Source organism: Polychytrium aggregatum (genome assembly GCF_025602895.1).
Source record: "Polychytrium aggregatum strain JEL109 chromosome Unknown BJ171scaffold_15, whole genome shotgun sequence".
NCBI lineage: Eukaryota > Fungi > Chytridiomycota > Chytridiomycetes > Polychytriales > Polychytrium > Polychytrium aggregatum.
The window spans coordinates 301,559-321,568 of NW_026516217.1; the positions used below are offsets into that span (position 1 = coordinate 301,559).

Below are 20,010 nucleotides of genomic sequence, written 5' to 3' on the forward strand. Positions count from 1 at the left end.
GTGGTGGAGGGCGGCGCTGGCATTGCGCTGCTGGGGACTGGCTCTGCTGTGCGTTGCGCTTTGCTGAACAGCAAGTGATGCGGGCTGATGCAGGCGCTCGATGGTGTGTGCGCTCGACGCAATGTAACGCAGACGGATGCTCCCGGGCACCATGCAAAAAAAGTTGCTGTGCTCTGTCCCGGTCCACACAGGGTGGTGGATGAGGGGGGGGATTGTGCTCTGTGCCCAACAGCGACCGAGCGACATGTTCCGCGAAGACATGCTGTGCCCTGCTTGGCCGGGTTGTCTCCAACCTGTCCGCTGGTGCTCTTGCGACCGGGCTCGCTGGCGACAGGAGGACGCATTCCGAGACAGTCCAGAGCAGACAGACAGACAGACAGGGCCGGTAGTGCTGCGAGTCGGTGCAGCAGACCATGAGAACAGAAGGGGACGCAGGCAAGTGTACGCTACATACGTAATAACGACAGTCTGCGATGCAGACGGGGCGACGGATGGAAGCAGCAGGAGCAGCGGCCCGACAGAAGCCAGGATCGACTTGGGAGACAACAGAGCAGGGACAGGGAGCGGGAGGATTCGCCCGCGAGCCAGGATGCCCACACGGGCTATATAGCAGCCAGGGTGGCGAGAATTTCGTTGAGGGGGGTGAGGGGCAGCAGGAGCACCAGGCGAGCGGGGTTGCTTGCCTTGAGGACCAATGCGATCGGCTGGCACCCCAGGCCCGACAGGCTCTTGTGCTCGGTGTCTTTCCTTTTCGCTGCCCGCGGTGGAATATCCCCATTTTGCTGTGTCTTGTCGCCTCCCAACAGAACGGGCGCTGGACAGGAAAGCAGCTGAAGGCCAAGTGGAGAGGCCAAGTGGAGAGGCCAGCGCTGGCCCAGCCTTTGTCCGGCCGCACAAGAGTGGCCCATCATGCAGCAGGCGATTCGCCCGGGTGGGTGCTCGACCCGCCGGAGATGCACATCGGCGCGCGCAGGACCCATGGCAACGCTTGTCGCTTCCTTGCTGGCGGGGGTGCTTGGCCAGCAGGCCGTGTCCGTTTCGGGCATGGTTGCGCCTGGACTTGGATGGGGTGGGGGTTGCGCAAGAAGCCACCAGCGGACCAGAAGCCGAGACACCCGAGGGGCGTCGGCAGGCGCTGGCAGACGAGAGGCGTGTGCAGGGGGAGCGATCTCGATGGACGGCGGGGCGAGGCGGCTTGCATGATGTGGTGCATGATGTGGTGCATGTCGCTGGAGGATGTCATTGCTCGTTGCTGGAGGATATCACTGATTGTTGCTGGATGATATCACTGATTGTTGCTGGATGATATCATGCCTGGTCGCGCCCAGGCGAGCAACGCCAATCCCCCGGCCTGCCATCGCATCTGCATGCGTTGATACCGGCGATCTTGTGCTCGATGCATGGTGGGCCAGGCCAAGCAAGAAGCACGAGCGCTGTCGCTGGGCTGTTTCGCCCCTCCCATGGCAGCAGGAGCCTCCTCCTCTCTTGCAGGAACATGTCTGCAGTATCAAATCCGCCCATCCGCCCATCCGCCATCCACATCGATGGCCAGCGATGAACGCTGCTTGCCACAGCGATCCTGTGCGCGCAGAGGGCCTTTCATCAAACGCCGGGCTTGCAACCTGGTGTCGCCAGGGGGACAGCTCCAGTGCAGTCCAGTCCCGCCTCCCCTGCGATTTGCACGCCCCCGCGGGTGTTGTGCGGCTGGCCGGACCGATCGTGTGCTTGATTTGGGAAGAGTGCAGCCCGAGGGGAGTCCTCTCGGCTGTGTTGGCGCTTGGGTGGCTTTTGGGCAGGCTGGGTGCATGGACTGGAAACCAGCGACAGATGCAGGAGGCAAGGCCGGGGGGTGGCAGCGGCGGCTGGGCTATGGGCTGATCCTGCATCTGGGTGGTGCTGCCCGTCTGGTGCTGCAATCCGGCTGTGAGGCGGCGGGATTGGTCGGCCGAGGAGAAGCAAGGCACTCGCACCCAAGAGAAGATACCGGACAGACTTGGACGATCGCATCGGACGGACAGGCAGGCAGGCAGGCAGGCAGGCAGGCAGCATAGCCAACACGGCATAGCCAACACGGCCAGCCGAGCCGACATGTGCACAGGCCCCCGCCATGGGGAGGCTCGCAGGGCCTGATTTGTGGGTGCTCGGGATGCCTCTGGCCGAAGGTTTCTTTCCCGTCTTGCTGTTTGCGGGCGATGGCGGCACGGCTCCTGTCGGCGAATGTTCCTGGGGGGGGGACAGTGGGTTGCCAGTGGGTGCCGGTGGCATTCAGGACGGCCTCGGACGATTCCCTGCTGGTCCTATCCCCTGCATTCATGGACGCTGTGTCCTTGGTGCTGCCTCTGGCGCATGGAGGTGCTCTCTGTGCCACTGCTGCCGAGGCTTGTGTCGATGGATTGCGGATCTTGTCGCCAGAGTGGCTCGCTGGTGATGGCCACGCAAGACTGGGTTGGCGTGCCCGTGCGAGCGATGGCGATATGGGCCGCGAACGTGCCTGGCACTACTTGCTGTTGGTTGGTCCGATTCGGACCAAGCAGACAGGACCCAAGAATCAGCCGTGCGTCCAGAGGTGCCTTGGGGATGAGGATGAAGTCGCAAAGTACCGCGGACAGAGCGACGGATGAGCTCATGGACAGCGATTGGCCGACGACGGACAACGCTGGGCTGGAGACGACAAGCAGCGCGGATGGAAACAGGGAGCACCGCGGAGCAAGCGACTCGGTTTGGGGGAGGGTCATGAAGAACTGCAAATTTGCGCGGCGACGCGAACAGACGCGAACAGACGGCCTTGTCGGGGACGCGGTGAGCACTGCAGCCGGATCGAGTGCGTGTCTGGCTGGATCCACGGTTGGATCGAGTGTGCACTCGGCTGGATCCTGGATGGATCCAAAAAGGGTGGGACGAGTGTGCACTCGGCTGGATCCCGGCTGGATCCCGGCTGGATCCTGGCTGGATCCTGAATGGATCCACCAAGGGTGGGACGAGCGCGTCCCGTGGGTGACACCCCTTGCCGGCCCTGGGGACACCCCTTGCTCAGCTCGCGCGAGGCCCCTTGTGTGGTCCGGGCGCTGCTTGAGGGCAACAGAGCAACAGGACAGCAAAAGGAGTGTGGCGTGGGGGGACCGGCTGGGTGGTGGCTGCGCAGTATATTGTGGCATGGGCAGCAAGGAATGCATCTTTGGCGATTACACTCCTCATTCGCAATTACACTCCTCACTCGCAATTACACTCCTCACTCGCAATTACACTCCTTGCAGTTTCACTCCACACTCCTCACTCTCAACCATCGCACCCTCGTTCCATCGAGCCAATCCGCCTGCTCTGCACAGCCGTCGCACCGCCGTTATTGGCGCCCCGTTGTCGTTGCACCGTCGTGGTGTGCCTTGTCTTGCGCTTTGTCTTTCACCCCTTCTGCGCTCGCGGCTCTCGCTCTTTCAACATCCGTCCGTCTCCCCAGCCGCCCTGTTTGCCGGCCATCTGCGCCGATGTCGTCTTGGCCGTCTTGCGTCGCTTTCGGCGCTGGTCTCGTCTGTCGCCCGGGAAGAGCGTTTGTGTTGGCATCCTTCCGGCTGCCGGACATGTTGCCCTCGCTCGCGGCCTTGGCCACACCACTGCTGCGTATCAGCGTCGTGCCCCCCCAGGCCAGACAGCGCGGCTGCACAGCACCGGGCACATGGTCTCTATCTGTCCCGTAGTTTCCTGTCGCCTCCTGTCGCCTCCTGCGCCGTTGCTGGTGTGCTTTCCTCCGCATCTCTCCCACGCATCTCTGTCTCTGTCTCTGTCGCGACTTGGTTTCTTCCACGCCGTGTTATATCTCACATCCGTCGCGCCTGTCGCTTCCTGCGAGACATGTCTCATGAGGTCCCCTTCTTTCCATGAAACATGGCTTGCCGCTCGGTCAGCCGCTCCTTGACTCGCCTCTTGTGCTGCCTGCTCGTTGTTGTGCCCTGTATTCCTGCACAGGTCCTCTTGTCGTCGGCCTTTGTCGCTCCAGTCTCTCTGCGATCGCACCCAGCCCAGCGATGAAGCGCCTTGTGCCCAGTCGCCGCTTGTGCACACCGCAATTTTCTTCACATCCCCCCGTTGCCCACAACGGCCGCAATCTCGTCGGCCATCTGTGCTTCTGCGTTCGCTTTCCCCTGGCCCACTCTTCATCTGCACCAATCGCCCTGTCGTCCCGTCGGCACTCCCCCACTGGCAGCGACACCAACACCACCACCACCCAAACGCCCGTCCTCGCGGCCGCATCCTTCTCATCCCGTCTCTGCCTCCCCTGTCTCGTCGGAGCCCTCTGCTCGACCGGTGGTCGTCGCTATATATTCGCCCAGGCGTCATCCCGGCTTGCTCCTGCTGCTGCTTGTCGCTCTGCTCTCTCGGCGCTTTGGCTTCTCCCTTCGTTCCCCCAGAGCACATCCCCCATCGGCCACCCTCGCTCGCTCTGCGTCCCCCCCCCCTGCCTGTGTGTGTCGCTCGCTGGTCCAGCACAGAGTCCGCTGCTTGCCGCCGTATCGTCGCTTTCGATCGCTCTGCTTCCCCGCAACGTCCTCCACCTGCCATGGCCCTGCCCAATCTCGCCCTGGTCTGCGCCGTGTTGCTTGGCCTGCTCTCGACGCTGGCCCGTGTGGCCTTGGCCGATCCCCAGCTCGCCTCCGTCTCGGCCTCGACCAACTTTGTGCCGACTTCAGAGACCCCGCCTCCGCCAGACCTGTCCTATCTCCAGACCTTCATTGAGTTCACCTCGGCCGATCCCTACGTCTACCAGCTCCGATGGAACTTTTACACCGACGCCGCCACGGGCACGCCTTACATTTCTGCAGCCATGTCCCTCACCATCTCGTCCAACAACCTGGTCACCTATCCCTGGATGGGCATTGGCTTTGGCACCTCCATGCTCAATGCCCAGTTTGTTGTCTGCCACTTCAACGACGCCGCCAACTCGGTTCAGATCCACGAGCACATCAGCCGCAACCAGTATGCCTCTCCTGTAAGCAATGTCGGCCATGTATCTCCCCGCCTTTGCCATTTTCTTCTCCGTTTTCTTGCCCTCGTTTGCGACGCACCGCCGTCAAAGCAGCTCTGGATGTTGCGAGGCAAATCGGATGCGTCTGCCGTTCAAGCGTCCGGTATGGGTACTAACCCTCGTCTTCTCTCCCTCTCCTGTGGTCTTTGCCTGCTTCCCAATCCCTGGCCCTTGCTCCTTGCTCACTCTCCCCACACGACTCGCCCCTGCTTCTCACATGGCCATGGCCCTGGCCCATTCTCAAACGGCATATCTGGCCCGGCCCCATTCCACCTCCTGGCGCCCTGCTGGGCACCACTCCATCCCAATACCATTCTGCACGCCATTTCGCCGTCGGTCGCGCTGCTGCTCTCGCTCTCCTCGATCTGTTGCCCTGTCCTCACCCCCCACCAGCAACACTATCTTGGCACATACCTGATCCGCACCGAGGACGGCTACTTTTCCAACTCCTCAACCTCCGGTGTCACCTTCATTTGCCGGTTCAACAGAACCCTCTATGGCGACGCTGAACACGTCGACATCTCCTCCGGCACCTCCTTGCTGTGGGCCTTCAACCCCTCCAACCCCACCCTCAACTACTTTGGAGAGCATTTTCTCTCGCACGGCACCGTCAACCGCGGCCGAGTCCAGCAGCTCAACTTTATGAACTCGGTCAACGGCCAGCTCCACGTCGACACCAACACCGCCATTCCCATCCTGTGGAAGGAAATCCACGCCATCGGCATGTCGACCGCCTGGCTCCTGATCTTCCCCACGGCCGTCTACTGGGCGCGGTTCCGCCGCTCCAAGCCCGGATGGATTAACATCCACGCAGGGCTGCAGATCTTTGGCATCGTCCTTGCCGTCACTTCGCTGATCATGATTCTCCTCAGCTACATCTCTCTGACGCAGCCGCACGATATCCTGGGCATTGTCCTCATGAGTTTGCTGCTCGTGCAGATCGGCCTTGGCTCCCTCAACATGCTGGGGTTCTCATCCGATCGCTTTGCCAAGATCAAGAAGGGCATCAAGATTGCCCACGGCGTCATCGGCGCTTTGTCGCTGCTGGCCTCCTTTGTACAGGTCTACTTGGGCCTCGACACGCTCTTCCCCTGGGTCGAAGCCATGAACCGCGGTCTGCCCTGCTGGATCCTCTACAGCATGGTTGTCTTCATCTGGATCGTTGCCTTTGGCATCAGCGAGCTGCACAACTTCTTTATCAACAACCGTGCAAAGATCAGCATGCTCGACAGCACCAACAGCAACATCCAGCTCACCTCGCCCGCCACGCCTTACAGCGAGCGCACCAAAACCACGCCGCTGCCCAAGGGCAACCGCTTCTCGCTCACGGAGATGATCCGCGACGGCCAGGAAGTGCAGGAGCTGCTTGAGGCAACCCGAGCCAAGAAGAGCGTGCGCTGCTTTACCTGGCAGAGCCTCTCTGAAAGCGTCATTAGCGGGTATGCAGCACTGGGTCATTGCGACCACAGAAAAGCCGTCCTTTGCCAAGCCGCATGGGTGCCTCCAGGCTTGGGATCTGCGCTGCTCGTTCAGGGCAGTCGCTGCAAAGCAGATCGCTTACAGTATTCTGCTGCTGCCTCCCGTCGATCATCTAGGGAACTCTTGGTCGTTGGCAACGGAAAATATGTCTATGATATCTCATCCTGGCTGCGCTCACACCCTGGTGGCCAGCAGATCCTGTATTCGGCTGCTGGCACTGATATCAGCAACGACTTTTTCAGGTGAGAGGAGGAGGCTGTGCATCACGACAGTGCACCACGACTGTGCATCACGACAGTGCATCACTACTGTGCATCGCTATTGTGCGTCACGACTCTGCTGCCATCGATTCCTTGGCAGAGTCTAGCGCATGCAGGACCACATGGGGGAGACACTATTGTTCAATGCAAACCTGTGCGGTTCCGCGCAGTGTAGTCGGTGTCAACTCGCTCGACTTGGCTGACAGTATTGTCCGGGACTAAACTTCGCCCTCGACGCACAGGGAGGCCGGATATGATGCCCAAGAATTCTTGCCCGACACCCACATCCCCAGCACCAACCCGCACAACCCCCAAGACGCCAACGTCAAGCGCCCCGTCGTCAACCAGAACCCCTACAAACCCAACGCTGTCGTCGTCGAGGCCATCGAAAACTCCAACATCATCCGGCTGACCGACTGGGAGCTGATCAAGACGACGCGCCGCCCCCACGTCCATTCCCGAAGCGGCATCCAGACCATGGCCTCGCTTATGGTTGGCGAACTCGTGGCCGACGGAAGCACTAAGGAGGCGGCGGCCCTGCGTCGACTCGGCACCTTCCGCTCCAATACCTCCAGCACGAGTCTGATCTCCAAGGCAGCGTCGACCCCGATGCAGTCGCCCAGCTTTGACGTCTTTGAGTTCCGCCGATACGCCCTTACCGAGAAGGTCAAGCTGTGCGAGACCGGCGATGTCCTCCACTACAAGTTCAAGTTCTGCCTGCTCTACCCGCATGACAGCCACATAAACGAGCCTTCCGAGTTCTTGCCCGGTCAGTCGATGGAGATGCGGTTCCACCTCGCAGGCAAGTGGATCAGCCGCCACTATACCCCCATCAGCGGCAACACCGTGGCCTTTGAAGTCATCGTCAAGGTTTATGGCCCGCATGCAGTGGCCGGCAGCTATCTGCAACGCCAACGGCCCGGTGACCGCCAGTTCCAGTTCCGCGGGCCCTTTGGAACCCCGATCATCGACCCTACCAAGCCTCTGTCCATCTTCCCGGCTCAGGTGGCGGAGCGCGGGCAAGGCGGCGTCGTCGAGATCCCAGCGACATACATCTTCATTTCGGGTGGAAGCGGCATCACGCCCTTCCTGCAAATGATCAAGAGCCTGCTGCTGCCCGACAACACGCCACTTGAGGTGGCCATGGACTATACGCCCTCGACCCCAGACGAGCTCGAGGCCAAGGCTGGCCAGAAAATCATTGTCCGGCGCCACTACATGGACGGATGGGTCTATGCTCGAAACACCAGTACCCGCCAGGAGGGTGTCTTCCCCCTGACGGCGACCTATGCCCGGTGCGGAACCAAGACCCGCCTCGTGCTGATCAACTGCATCAAGCATGCCAACGATCTTGTCGGCGCGGACCTGATCGACGGCGCCTTGCTTGCCTACCGCAACCAGATCGACGCCCATCACTTCATCTCGAGCGTGCACCCGGAAGAGGTGGCTGCACCACCCCCTGGCCGGACGTATTCTGGCCGGCTGAACCACGCCGACCTGCACCGGATCTTGAGTCAGTACGTCGACATCACTGATCCGACCGACAACAGCAACTTCAAGGTCTTTGTGTGTGGCCCCGACCGCCTCGACTCGTCCGTCATCAATTGGGTCACGGCTTCGGGCGTCTCCAACCACCGCATCTCAATCCTGCCAAATGTGGCTTGAGAGACAAGAGAGCGGGAGCCCCTCACATCCGCTTGACCTGCTGGCTTTGGCTAGCTTTCGATCCTTGCTAGAGGACTCCAGGCCTCTTTGAAAGCGGCCTTGGCTGCTTCCCCTGGTACTGCCATCCACCGCTCACCCCTCCTGCTGCTCACAACCTCTCTACCCTTCCCTTCCTCTCCCTTTTGACTTCTGTCGCCTCTGCTGGCCATATCTGGCTTCCCCCGTCCTCTCTGGACGGCCAGCCATTTCCTGTTCCACCAGCCCATGGCGCATCGTGCCTCTCTGCCTCCGTCGTCTGCTGTACCGCACCCTCGTTTTTGAGTCTTCTCCCTCCTGGCTTGGATGGCTCACCGTGTTTGCGACAGGAAGAGGAAGAGCGGTAGCGAGAGTGACGCGCATCCACTCTGGTCCTATTCAGGCCGTCTCTCCTATCTTTCAATCTCGCACTCTCACTCGGATCCTGGACTATCGATGACATCCTCCAGCCCTCTATGCTATAAATGTGGTGACACCCTATTCCTTTGGATTCTTATCCTCCTTTTTTTTATATTATTGTTTCGCACCGCCCGTTGCTATCTGCTTGCCCTTTCCTTGCTTTATTGCCCCAACTCCTGAAGTGAATCGGTTGACCCATCTCCTGTTCTAACGCTATGAATATGCCAACATATAAGAAGAAGACGAAGAAAATATACGGTATTAAAATATGACAGCATGCCCAATGCGGACAGGACACCCTGTTCTGAGCCAGGGTTGTCGTTGTGGTCTGGATCGTGAATAAACACACTCATCCGATGCCCGCCATGACCAAACATCATGCCGAGGAAATGGGAGTCGGAGCGACCGGAGAAGTTGAGTGTCTTGATATCGAGAATAGTTTGCACGAAGCTGTCCAAATGTCGGATGCATACAGTCACACTCTCACATCGAGACATCAATGCCAGTCGACCGGGTGTATTCGAGACTGTGCTTCCGGAACAAACAGGCAAGGATTGACGTGAGAGACACCCAGGAACACTCTGTCCAGTTCCATTCCAAACAAACTGAGTCGATCAGCAAGCACTGACAAGTCTCGGGAGAAGTTGGACACTGTCGAGCCCTCCACCTCCCACATGGCACTTCACCTCGTTGATGCCATTCATGGATTGGAGTGGATTGGAATGGATTGGAATGGATTGGAGTGGATTCAGACAACTGTCCCAGACCGTACTCCCCATGTCCACCGGCTTGGGACTGTCCATCAACGCTCTGCCGTCCATGTCATCCCATTCATCTGTCGATATGTGTTGCCCAGCACACATCTGTCGCTGCAGGCCGAATCGGATGGAATCTTGCTTCACAGGAATATTGTTCTGGCTGGGTGACACCTGTCCCGAAACAGCAGGTCTGTATGACGATGGTATCACGAAGCCACACCCCGTGGAGGGTATCAACGAGAAATCAGCACATCGCCCCTCATACACCCCGCTGTCGCCCCTGCTCTTCGTCGGCGTTTCTGCTCTTCGTCGTCGTTCCTGCTCTCTGCTCTGCCTCGGCTGCCTCCCATCTGCGGCCTGTCTCCATCGCTCCTTTCCGCCACGCCTGCTTCAACCGAAACGATGGCAGAATCATCCCTTGTCTACGGGTATCTTGCTCGCTTCGACCTGCTCACCATCCTGATCACAAATGACGCCTTCATTCGCGCTGCGAGTCCACCCTTGTTCGCAAAGCTTCTGAGAGTCTCGAAGCAGACTCGGGCCATCCTCAATACCGACAAGATATGGGAACAGTTACTATTCCATAAACTGCAAATCACACCCGAATTCCTGTTCGAGGGTGTCGATCCCTCTATCGATCGGTTGAAAGTGGCCCAAGGGCTCCTCTGCTATACCCAAAGGCAGAATCAGCACAGGCCAACCAACCCATCGATGCTGGAGAAGGAGAACGAGCTCTGGTCTGAAGTCTATCGAGACAGACGGCTGTTCAATCGAGTGCAACGATACTGCCAAGTGACCGACCCAGAGTTCCACTTCCCCGAGGACGCAAGACCAAACAGATCCAAGCAGCCATCCGTCGAGGAGATGATCACGATCGCTGAAAGACGAAACTTTCCCTTCCAGTGGCCGATAGAGATGGAAAGATGGCCAAGTTTCACGATTCGACCCAGTGCGAGAAGGGGTGGAAACACCTATGTTTCCAGGCTTTTGCCATTCGATATCCCAAAGATCGACCGCATGTGGACAAAGGAACTGACTCTTGAGGATGTGTCATTTCTGGAAGTGTCTGGATGGTCCAGATGGCTCTCCAATATTCAAGAGCTGACCATCAGACATAGAAACCGGGATCGAGTGGCTGGTTCGCTGATCAGCTTGGAAGGCATGCCGAAGGAGCTGCCCATGCTTGCAAAACTCGACCTGAGTGAATGCATTGAACTCAAGTCACTCAAGGGAATGCCTGAGATGCCCAAGTTGGAGACACTTTATCTCCCCAAGTCCATCGAGTCCCTTGAAGACATGCCGAAGGAACTGCCCATGCTCACATGGCTCAGCATGAGTGGATGCAGTGAACTCAAGTCACTCAAGGGAATTCCTGAGATGCCAAAGTTGGAGACACTTTATCTCCCCAAGTCCATCGAGTCCCTTGAAGGCATGCCGAAGGAGCTGCCCATGCTTACAAGGCTCGATCTGAGTGGATGCAGTGAACTCAAGTCGCTCAAGGGAATGCCTGAGATGCCAAAGTTGGAGACCCTCAAGCTCCCCAAGTCCATCGAGTCCCTTGAAGACATGCCGAAGGAGCTGCCCATGCTCACATGGCTCGATCTGAGTGGATGCAGTAAACTCAAATCGCTCAAGAGAATGCCTGAGATGCCAAATTTGGAGGAACTTGGACTCCCCAAGTTCATCGAGTCCCTTGAAGGCATGCCGAAGGAGCTGCCCATGCTTACACAGCTCAGCATGAGTGAATGCACTGAACTCAGGTCGCTCAAGGGAATGCCTGAGATGCCAAAGTTGGAGACCCTCAAGCTCCCCAAGTCCATCGAGTCCCTTGAAGACATGCCGAAGGAACTGCCCATGCTCACATGGCTCAGCATGAGTGGATGCAGTGAACTCAAATCGCTCAAGGGAATGCCTGAGATGCCAAAGTTGGAGACCCTCAAGCTCCCCAAGTCCGCCGAGTCCCTTGAAGGCATGCCGAACGAGCTGCCCATGCTTACACAGCTCAGCATGAGTGAATGCACTGAACTCAAGTCGCTCAAGGGAATGCCTGAAATGCCAAATTTGGAGAAACTTTATCTCCCCAAGTCCATCGAGTCCCTTGAAGACATGCCGAAGGAACTGCCCATGCTTACACAGCTCAGCATGAGTGGATGCAGTGAACTCAAGTCGCCCAAGGGAATACCTGAGATGCCAAAGTTGGAGGAACTTGGACTCCCCAAGTTCATCGAGTCCCTTGAAGGCATGCCGAAGGAGCTGCCCATGCTTACACAGCTCAGCATGAGTGGATGCAGTGAGCTCAAGTCGCTCAAGGGAATGCCTGAGATGCCAAAGTTGGAGAAACTCCTTCTCCCCAAGTCCATCGAGTCCCTTGAAGACATGCCTGAGGAGCTGCCCAAGCTTAAACTGCTCAGCCTGATCAGATGTAACCAATTGAAATCACTCGAGGAATTATCCGAGATGCCACATCTGAATGTGCTTGGACTCCCCCCATCTATTGAGTCTCTTGAAGATATCCCGAAGAAGGTGCTGTCCTCCCTGACATGGCTGGACCTGAGTGGATGCAGTGAACTCAAGTCGCTCAAGGGAATGCCTGAGATGCCACGACTGGAGACGCTAAATCTCCCTAAACCCATCGAGTCCCTTGAAGGCATGCCGAAGGAGCTGCCCATGCTTACAAGGCTCGATCTGAGTGGATGCAGTGAACTCAAGTCGCTCAAGGGAATGCCTGAGATGCCAAAGTTGGTGACGCTAAAGCTCCCCAAGTCCGCCGAGTCCCTTGGAGGCATGCCGAGGGAGCTGCCTTCGCTCAGGCATCTCTCATCCCCATGATCTATTGGACTCGCGTCTCTCGGTGGGCCGTCAGCGGTGCCGATGTTGCTTGAGCTCGACATTCCAACCGGCATTGAGGCCCTCATCAATGTTCCCATGTAGTTCCCATCCCCCACCAAGCTCACTATCTCCTCGCGCAAACCCCCACACCATCTTGAGCCAACTCCCAACAATGCCAAAGCTCAATCATCTCGTCCTCTCAAGTCAATTTGTGAGCCTGGCCGATCTGCATGTCAGTCAAAGCTCCCTCACAGTCCTCGATTTGCAAGCTTGCTGCGAATTGGCGTCGTTGGATGACATTCCCTCGTATCCCAAGCTCGAGATTCTTCACGTCCCTCGATCGATTCGCAGAATCAGCGGACTGGTCGACAAGCTTCCCTCTCTCAAGACACTGTATTTGGATTCAAGTATGAGGCCATTCAATCGGTCCTTGTTGGATGGTATGTTTGGCCGATATGCTGACTCTTTCGGACTTCGAAAGATAATATCAGGACTACCGAAGGGATGTCGAGCTGTGTTCAACGATTCGGTCGAGTACACTTTTGGCCGATTCTCGAGGTAGCTCAGCATGGAGCTGCTCAATGTCATGTGTTCATTCTCCAGGTTTTACTCTCTATGTTTTCCATTCCACTCCGTTTCGGCTTGTTTCTTCCAATTCAAATTTCTTCCTCACACTTCCGACATCTCACTTCGTCCGATCGGATTGTGTGATATTCGTATTGGAGGACGGCTCTGGTGCTGTGGTGTGAGACGATCCTGCTTTGTTGCTGTCAAACCCGAAGCGAGTCCAAATCCCTCACAATCTATGACAGTCCACACACCGCACTTGGCCGTGAAATCAATCGAGAGCAGACACCAGTTGTCGTGGATATCCTGGGGCACTGCCTTCTCCCGCATTGTCGCTAGTGGATCTCCGTGAGTGATGATGACCATTGCAACTCCAGTCCATCCAGACCCCCAATGAGATCACAGCCTCGACTGAGGAAGATGGCTGTGGTCTGTGTCCTCGATGCATCCATCCATCGCCACCATGATCGAGTATCCGTGGAAGCAACGCATGAGAAATGGCAGAGGATCGAAAGCACGCATCACACTCCTGCACCATCAATGCCAACCGAACAGATGTGATCGATACTGTGCTCCCGAAACCAACAAGCAAGGATTGATGGGAGAGGCACTCAGGGACACATCATATCTTTCGTTCTAAGCAAGCTGTATTTCCAACCAGCAAAGCACAATAGAATAAAAGGCGGTGTTCCGCTTCACTCTGCCAAACTAAATCTGCATTTCGTCGTCCTTGACGTCTTGTTCCCTCGTGATGGTGCCGTCGATATATAGCCTGGTGGTCCACTTGGGAAAGACTCGCTTGTAAAGATACATGCAAACAGTATCGTGGCTCTTGAGCGGTCCGTCAAAGACGCACTTCATGTGACCGTGAGTTCCGAGAGATTCCTTGATATGGCCCTTGCGGCCCATCTTGGTCGTGAGCTGAATGGGTCGGAACCAGGCAATGTCCTCGGGATTGAAGAACATAAACCGGATCACTGCAGAGCGCTTATTGACCTTGAAGGGGTGGCCCGTCAAAATGATGCGCTTGGCGATGATGCGCTTGGTATCGCAATCAACAACAGAACCAACACCAAGCAGTGTTGGCGGTTTGTCTACATGGCGCAGAGGGTGAATCGGTTATCGTGGTTGAGTCATATGAGCATGCCCGTTGTCAATTGTGCTTGCATTCCACTTCATAACCACCAGCAGGACAGCCGCAATCACTGTTCTCTCGATCGAATCGCGCATACCAGGAGTTTGGCCCATGCCTTCTTCATACTTGAACATCAGCAAAGGTGCCGGCCCAAATTGAATCGGGGCAAACACGGTGCCGATGCTGATGCTGCCAGGCTGCAAATACCGTTCAAACTTTTGAACATTGTTGGTGCTGTTTCGGCTTGCGCTCGAGTAGATGGGCGAAACTACGAAACGGCGCAGGCCACAGTGGATCACCACCGGATCCTTGCTCTTCACGGCGTCCGTGTTTTCGGTGTTGCGTTGAACCAAAAAGTTGAGAATCGACATTTTGTGCTCATGTGGCAGGATCGTGAAGGCGACGAAAGGGCGGGCCGGATCGTATGTATCTGGATCACATCAAGAATAATCAGAGCAGCAACCAATCAAGACTTGGATTAATGCCTGTGCTAGCCCGGCAGTTGTGATTGAGTTATGTGCGTGGCAGCCATGGCGATTATACGAGCACTGGGTTTGACGGCGAAGATGTCTTTACAAATCGTCTCTCAGCACCGATGAGTCCAAGTAAAACTTACCAATCGCCTTGCGTGGGGCATTGGCCAGATGGACAGTAACATACATGCCCACAACAACGCCGTCCAGCTCCGAGTCCACAAGCTGGAAGACACGCTTCTTGGTTCTTCGCAAGTTTTCGAATTGGAAAATGCGCGCGTAGTCGACCGGCAGATTTTCGTAGGGGTCCCATGGCGAAGTCCGGAAACTCTTGAGGCCGCGGTAGCGTTGGAAGCGGACACGCGCAGGAATGTGCTGTGGAGTATCCACCTCGTCAGGGAACTCGAGATCCTCACGCGATTGACGTTGCTTCTCCAAATGCTTCAGATAGCTGCGGGGAGCGAAACCAGCAGAGGGGTAGGTTGGGGTGAATTCAATTACAGTCAGGCGTCTGGTGATGTGAACGGCAGCTGCAGGTCCTGCGCATTACGTCTGATATCGGTATTCGACTTTTGGGTGTTGGATCATGGAAGGGTTCAGGATACCAACTGATCGTAGCAATGTCTCGACGCCCGGCTCGCTATTGGTGTGCTAGGCGGATCAAGACAGGGCCTCAGATTTCCCAGGCTTATTCAACTTACTCGGCGTTTTCCTGCTCTTCGTTGAACTCGGCATCTAACAGTGCATCCTTGTCTTCGACATCGACTTCCTCATACTCAACCGACTCTTCAGATGCGTCATCATCAGAGATTTCGTTGGTGTTGCCAAGCTTGACACTGGCCCACTGATCGTCGCTCGCCATGATGTTGTCATCGTCGTCATTGCTGTCACTGCCATCTTGGTCGTCATCGTCTTCATCATCCTCTTCGTCGTTCTTATCAACAATCCAGGCTGCTTGATAAGCAGAGGTGCCTTTGGGGACGAGTTTTTTCTTCCTCTGGCCTTGCTCTGAGGTCAAGAGCTTGACGCGCTCTGTGAGAAAGGATACAGGATAACATGCAAGAGGCATATATGAAGCTCGGGGACAATGCGAATCGATAACCCAGCATGATTCCTCCCTCCCGTATTCAGCCAACATCGGCACAGCGGGTACTCGCTGAATGTCGACGATTGTTCGCGGGAATCACGCCCCTCTTGGATCCTACCGTCGGCTTCAGCAAGCTCCTCTTCGGTGGGCCACGTCTGCTCGCCCTCCATGGGATCGACGTCGTTTTCGGACACGAGTGACTCTTGGTTGATGGGATCAGGACTGTCCAAAACGGTCGACTCGGCATCCATATTGACGTCGCGCTGGCCTGGCGCCGTAGCGGCCGTAATCTAGTCCAGAGGCGAAGAGCATCCGATTGTCACGAGCGCGCATGTACAAGCCGCAGTGGCGATGAGAACACCGTGATCAGACAGAGAATAGAGAGTGGCGCGATTTGCAGCATCACCAAATCATAATTTTGGAGGGTCAAGATAAGTCCTATGACATCGGCGGTCTACCCACCTTGGTGATCTGGAAATCGCCAAAGTTTTGCAAGTGGACCAGACGGTTGGCCGAGAAATTGGAGCCTCGCACATAGCCAGTAATCTTCAATGTTCCAGTCTGTCCGTGAATTGATAGCCATCGTTCAGCTAGTGCTCACGGTACGGTACGGTACCCTCACAGGTTCTCGGGGTCTCCAGCCGGGCTCCATCCAGCAATCCACTCTACCCATGGTCATCTACAGAGTACCCCATACACAATCGCCACAGCAAGACATATTGGGGAAGCGAAATGCACCAGTGCGCAGTGAGTTGCCATACGAAGAGACTCGAGACACCCATTACCTCATCGTCATCGCCAGACTCAAAGTCGACTGAGTCGCAGAGCATGTAAGCCTGTCGGTCTCGCCATGCAATTCCCTTGGGTCGTTGACTGGTGATGTACCGGATCACATTGACTGCTTCGGTAGGAGTATCGGTCGTGAAGATTTTGGGCTCGCCAGGAAAGTGATGGGACATGTAGCTGATCAGGGATTTTCGGATCCCTTCCTGCTTCTTAGCAGGCACTTTCGGAATATGCTATATTGGGCATGGTGATTGTTCAAAGGTATTAGCAGGTAGATCAAGAATATTTTGTTACGGTACCAATGCGAAGTTGCAGTCGCATATCGAGCAACGCCTCCACCATCATCCCGATCCTGTTCGAGCAGGCTGGATTGCACACTGTACCTGGACAATATGGACTGGCTGGGGGACGGCCATGCCCTTGATTGTGGCGAGGCACAGATCTCCAAAGGCGTCAACCTCGACTTCGGCCGACATGAGGAAGACAACGTAGTCTGCGACCTTGACGGCATCGAGGATATCCAAAAGATTCCTCTTGAGACGGATAATCTGGAGCTTTTGCTTAAACCGTTCGAGGCTGAACGCAGAGGGGATCACAAAGTCCGACTCAATATAGGGATATAACGAACGACGCGACACTGAACCCTTGGACACTGGAATAATACCCGCGGGCGTGTGGGCATAGATGGTGCAGAGCTAGACTGACTGCAGATCACAGCGGCAGATGAGAAGCCTACATCAGATTCAGTGGACCGGGCGTATCTGGCATCTCCACCTCCATGCTTTCAAAAAGACTCTTGGCAAAATAGTCGGAATCGGTGTCGGGGCAAAGTGGAACGACAGCCTGGGAGGATTATCATCGAGCAGCCGACCCATTTGGAATTTGGTGAAGCGGGTGGTTGGGAACGTTTGGTTTGGTTTGAACAGAGCAGGGGCCAGCACATCGTTCAAAGGGTGCGGAGCGGAATAGCATGGTTAATTTACAACGTGCCCCTTTTGCATACGCTCGGTCATTGTGCGGGCAGAATCAATCCAGGCATGTGCTGGCAGCCTCATCGTGGTGGTGTGGGTTGACATGCAGCCTAGAGCCGATTGCATCGAGCCGACAGATCAACCAGTGCTCTCGTACCAGAATCTTGGGTGTACTGTTGGATCCGATGAAAAGGCGGTTCGACGACAGGACATCATCGCGCTTGTTTTTCTGGATCAGTCGGGCCTGGTTCTTGCGATCCAGTCTTGTGCGGGTCTTGTTCTTCACTGAGTGGGCTGCAGTCCTCTCGACCTTGCCTGCACCCCACCAAAGCAGTGGTCAGAAAGAATATTGACAGTGCCTGGAGAGCCTGGAAGCACCGGCTGGCTTGTGGGCCGCTGCCCGAGCCGAGGACATCGGATGGCCACACGATGTGCCGATCCGGCCACTTGCGTGCAGCCGCTCCAGTCCCAGATCTGCAAGTATACCTTTGTTCTGGGACTTGATTTGGCCCTTGGTGGCATGCTTCGATTTGAAGGACTTGTTCTGCTGCTTCTGCGACGACCGATGGTGGAATCCGCCGTCCATTGTTGCGGAATGCGGCTGCGGCTGCTGGGACGAGCGACGGAGAGAGAGTGGGCGGCGACATGTGCCGTGCGAGCAGGCGGTTTGGATGCGTTGTGGCCTCGAACAAAAAGAAAAAAAACGTGACCGGCGTTAATTGATGGCCCGATCGAGGTGCCGGCGCCGATCGCAGGAGGACCTGAGCCCGTCCCCAAACATCGCCAGGATGTCGAGGAGAACAGGGCTGCAGATACAAGTGATCCAGCTCTACCGCCTGTTTCTGCGGGCCATCCAGGAAAAACCGCTGGTGCGCCTCGATAACAGCAATCCCACCGGGTGCGGCTGGCTCGTTGGGATCTGGAGTGCATTAGATGGACGCTGATGAAGAGGGCACGTCGATTAGTGTGCTTGCTGCCTGCAAACTCTCAAAGAATGCACGGCACATATCCGACTGTGGCCAACAAATCATTAACTGACTATCGCCGTGTACCCCTCCATATTCGGCAATCCCAATGCGTCCTCCGTGTTCGCCACTCATATCGCCAATACCGAAATCAACTCATCGCCAACCCATGCATCGATCGCATGTCCGAATTGGCTGCATCCTCTTTCCTCATCTAATCTTCAATCGATGCGCCTCTTTTCGTCCACATTGCCACGAACATCAAACATACACCAGGATTCAAGGGCAAACTTTTTCAGTCATGTTCAGTCCCAGTTTCGGCAGAACGCGAATGACATTGCCAGGAAGGACTTTGCGACGATAGAATATCTACTGCGCCGGGGCCATCGACAACTCGAGAGCCTCAAGAGTGTCCAGATGATCAACATTGAGCCCCTGCCCAAGAGCCAGCAACCAAATAACTGCGGATCATTCCGGGAGCGTGGACTGCTCCGCAGTAGCCACAGGGCTCGCTGAGCCAGCGAGAAGAGTGGCGACGATCCCAGGCGACGACGACTGCGATTCAATATTACAGCAAATGTGTCTTCTTGGCCTGGCGTCGCAATACCAGTGTCATGCATGAATGTACAGAGTCACAAAAATGTTTTGTCTACCGCCGTCGGCTCGAGCAGGATACGGACAGCAGGCAGGTGCGGGCGAGCATCTTGGCAGCTGTATTGTTTGCAGTACTTTGACTCGCTCAAAGGTGCGGCGGCTGTCCCAGGATCGTTCCAGCTTCGCTCATTACCGGCACGATGCCGAACTGCGTGAGTCGTGTAATGAGAGCCTCGGCAATGGCTTCTTTCGGGGGCTTCACTCTTTTGGCAAGGGCCCACTTGGGGGCAGCTTCAACCTCCTCTGCAGTAGCATGGCCACGTTTGCACAAGTAGATCAGAAGCCGTTCGAAGCAGGACAGCTACATGCACATTCCTGTTCGTTCCCCACCGCTTGGCATCGCATTTTAGGTCGACACGGGCACAGCAGGCATCAATCCCATAGCTGCGGCGAAAACGAGAGATGCAGAGATAAAGATGGAAGAGAAAGGAGAGGGACGGACAGGGATAACAGTACCTTTCATTTCCGCATCAGCCAGCCCCAGGGAAACCTTTCGCTGGTGATCCTGCAAAATCCCAAGTAGAGGTGGTCAGCTAAACCCATGCGTCGCTTCTTCGTCGTTTGCCTCGTTGACTCGCAATCGGTGCAAGGCCTAGAGCCATATGCAGAGCGCATGCAGAGCGCATGCAGAGCGCATGCAGAGCGCATGCAGCCCAGTTGATTGCATGATAATACACGCAGGCGCTGTCGAGCATGCATTCCAGCAGCCGCTGCTCCGAATGCGGCCGTACCAGCTTGGCATCCCGCTTGAGCAATCGGACTTTCTTCTTGCTCGAGAGAGTGGCCCGAACCAGCCGCTGGTTCTTGCCGAGCTTGGCGGGCTTCAGAGGCAGGCCGTGCTCCTCGGCAGCGGCCAGAACACCGTCATTGCTTCGCTGGACCAGATGCTTTGGCAGGCGGTTGGCCGACGCATTGACCTTGGTCCGCTT

At 56.5% G+C, this 20,010-nt stretch overlaps 5 protein-coding genes across 5 annotated transcripts; 2 read left to right on the plus strand and 3 right to left on the minus strand.

Moving 5' to 3' along the window:
• Positions 1–365: 365 nt before the first annotated feature.
• BJ171DRAFT_567491 (uncharacterized protein) lies at positions 366–634 on the minus strand (the record flags this gene model as incomplete). Its single annotated transcript, XM_053113467.1, has 1 exon — positions 366–634. A coding segment is annotated over one exon (268 nt), but the record flags the coding sequence as incomplete, so codon positions are not given.
• Positions 635–2,297: 1,663 nt separating this feature from the next.
• On the minus strand, positions 2,298–4,214 carry BJ171DRAFT_615881 (uncharacterized protein; the record flags this gene model as incomplete). Its single annotated transcript, XM_053115339.1, has 3 exons — positions 3,367–4,214; positions 3,275–3,318; positions 2,298–3,065 (listed from the first exon to the last, which is right to left on the minus strand). Exons 1-3 carry the CDS (start codon positions 3,746–3,748, stop codon positions 2,298–2,300), a joined length of 1,194 nt encoding a protein of 397 aa, XP_052967376.1. The 5' UTR covers positions 3,749–4,214.
• Positions 4,215–8,495, plus strand: BJ171DRAFT_71382 (uncharacterized protein). The gene is made up of 4 exons (XM_053115837.1): positions 4,215–4,981; positions 5,411–6,456; positions 6,613–6,738; positions 6,999–8,495. The coding sequence occupies exons 1-4, from the start codon at positions 4,553–4,555 to the stop codon at positions 8,419–8,421; spliced, it is 3,024 nt and encodes a 1,007-aa protein (XP_052967377.1). The 5' UTR covers positions 4,215–4,552; the 3' UTR covers positions 8,422–8,495.
• A 3,922-nt stretch (positions 8,496–12,417) lies between these two features.
• BJ171DRAFT_71388 (uncharacterized protein) lies at positions 12,418–13,067 on the plus strand. The gene has a single exon (XM_053115838.1). It carries the CDS (start codon positions 12,532–12,534, stop codon positions 13,003–13,005), a length of 474 nt encoding a protein of 157 aa, XP_052967378.1. The 5' UTR covers positions 12,418–12,531; the 3' UTR covers positions 13,006–13,067.
• Positions 13,068–13,643: 576 nt separating this feature from the next.
• On the minus strand, positions 13,644–18,084 carry BJ171DRAFT_441509 (uncharacterized protein). The gene is made up of 11 exons (XM_053108077.1): positions 17,949–18,084; positions 17,620–17,777; positions 17,228–17,334; positions 16,875–17,067; positions 16,491–16,724; positions 16,168–16,266; positions 15,824–15,995; positions 15,320–15,650; positions 14,762–15,069; positions 14,243–14,575; positions 13,644–14,104 (listed from the first exon to the last, which is right to left on the minus strand). Exons 1-11 carry the CDS (start codon positions 18,046–18,048, stop codon positions 13,719–13,721), a joined length of 2,421 nt encoding a protein of 806 aa, XP_052967379.1. The 5' UTR covers positions 18,049–18,084; the 3' UTR covers positions 13,644–13,718.
• Between the last annotated feature and the right edge of the window lie 1,926 nt (positions 18,085–20,010).

Excerpts from the sequence above, each read along its gene's own strand:
- BJ171DRAFT_71382 (XM_053115837.1), top strand. The coding sequence starts at position 4,553 with ATGGCCCTGCCCAATCTCGCCCTGGTCTGCGCCGTGTTGCTTGGCCTG. Across the intron at positions 6,457-6,612 it reads TCTGAAAGCGTCATTAGCGG|GGAACTCTTGGTCGTTGGCA; the intron begins GTATGCAGCACT and ends TCGATCATCTAG. Across the intron at positions 6,739-6,998 it reads ATCAGCAACGACTTTTTCAG|GGAGGCCGGATATGATGCCC; the intron begins GTGAGAGGAGGA and ends CTCGACGCACAG.
- BJ171DRAFT_441509 (XM_053108077.1), bottom strand. The coding sequence starts at position 18,048 with ATGGACGGCGGATTCCACCATCGGTCGTCGCAGAAGCAGCAGAACAAG. Across the intron at positions 16,725-16,874 it reads AGCCAGTCCATATTGTCCAG|CATATTCCGAAAGTGCCTGC; the intron begins GTACAGTGTGCA and ends TGCCCAATATAG. Across the intron at positions 15,996-16,167 it reads GCGATTTCCAGATCACCAAG|ATTACGGCCGCTACGGCGCC; the intron begins GTGGGTAGACCG and ends CCTCTGGACTAG.
- BJ171DRAFT_71388 (XM_053115838.1), top strand. The coding sequence starts at position 12,532 with ATGTTCCCATGTAGTTCCCATCCCCCACCAAGCTCACTATCTCCTCGC.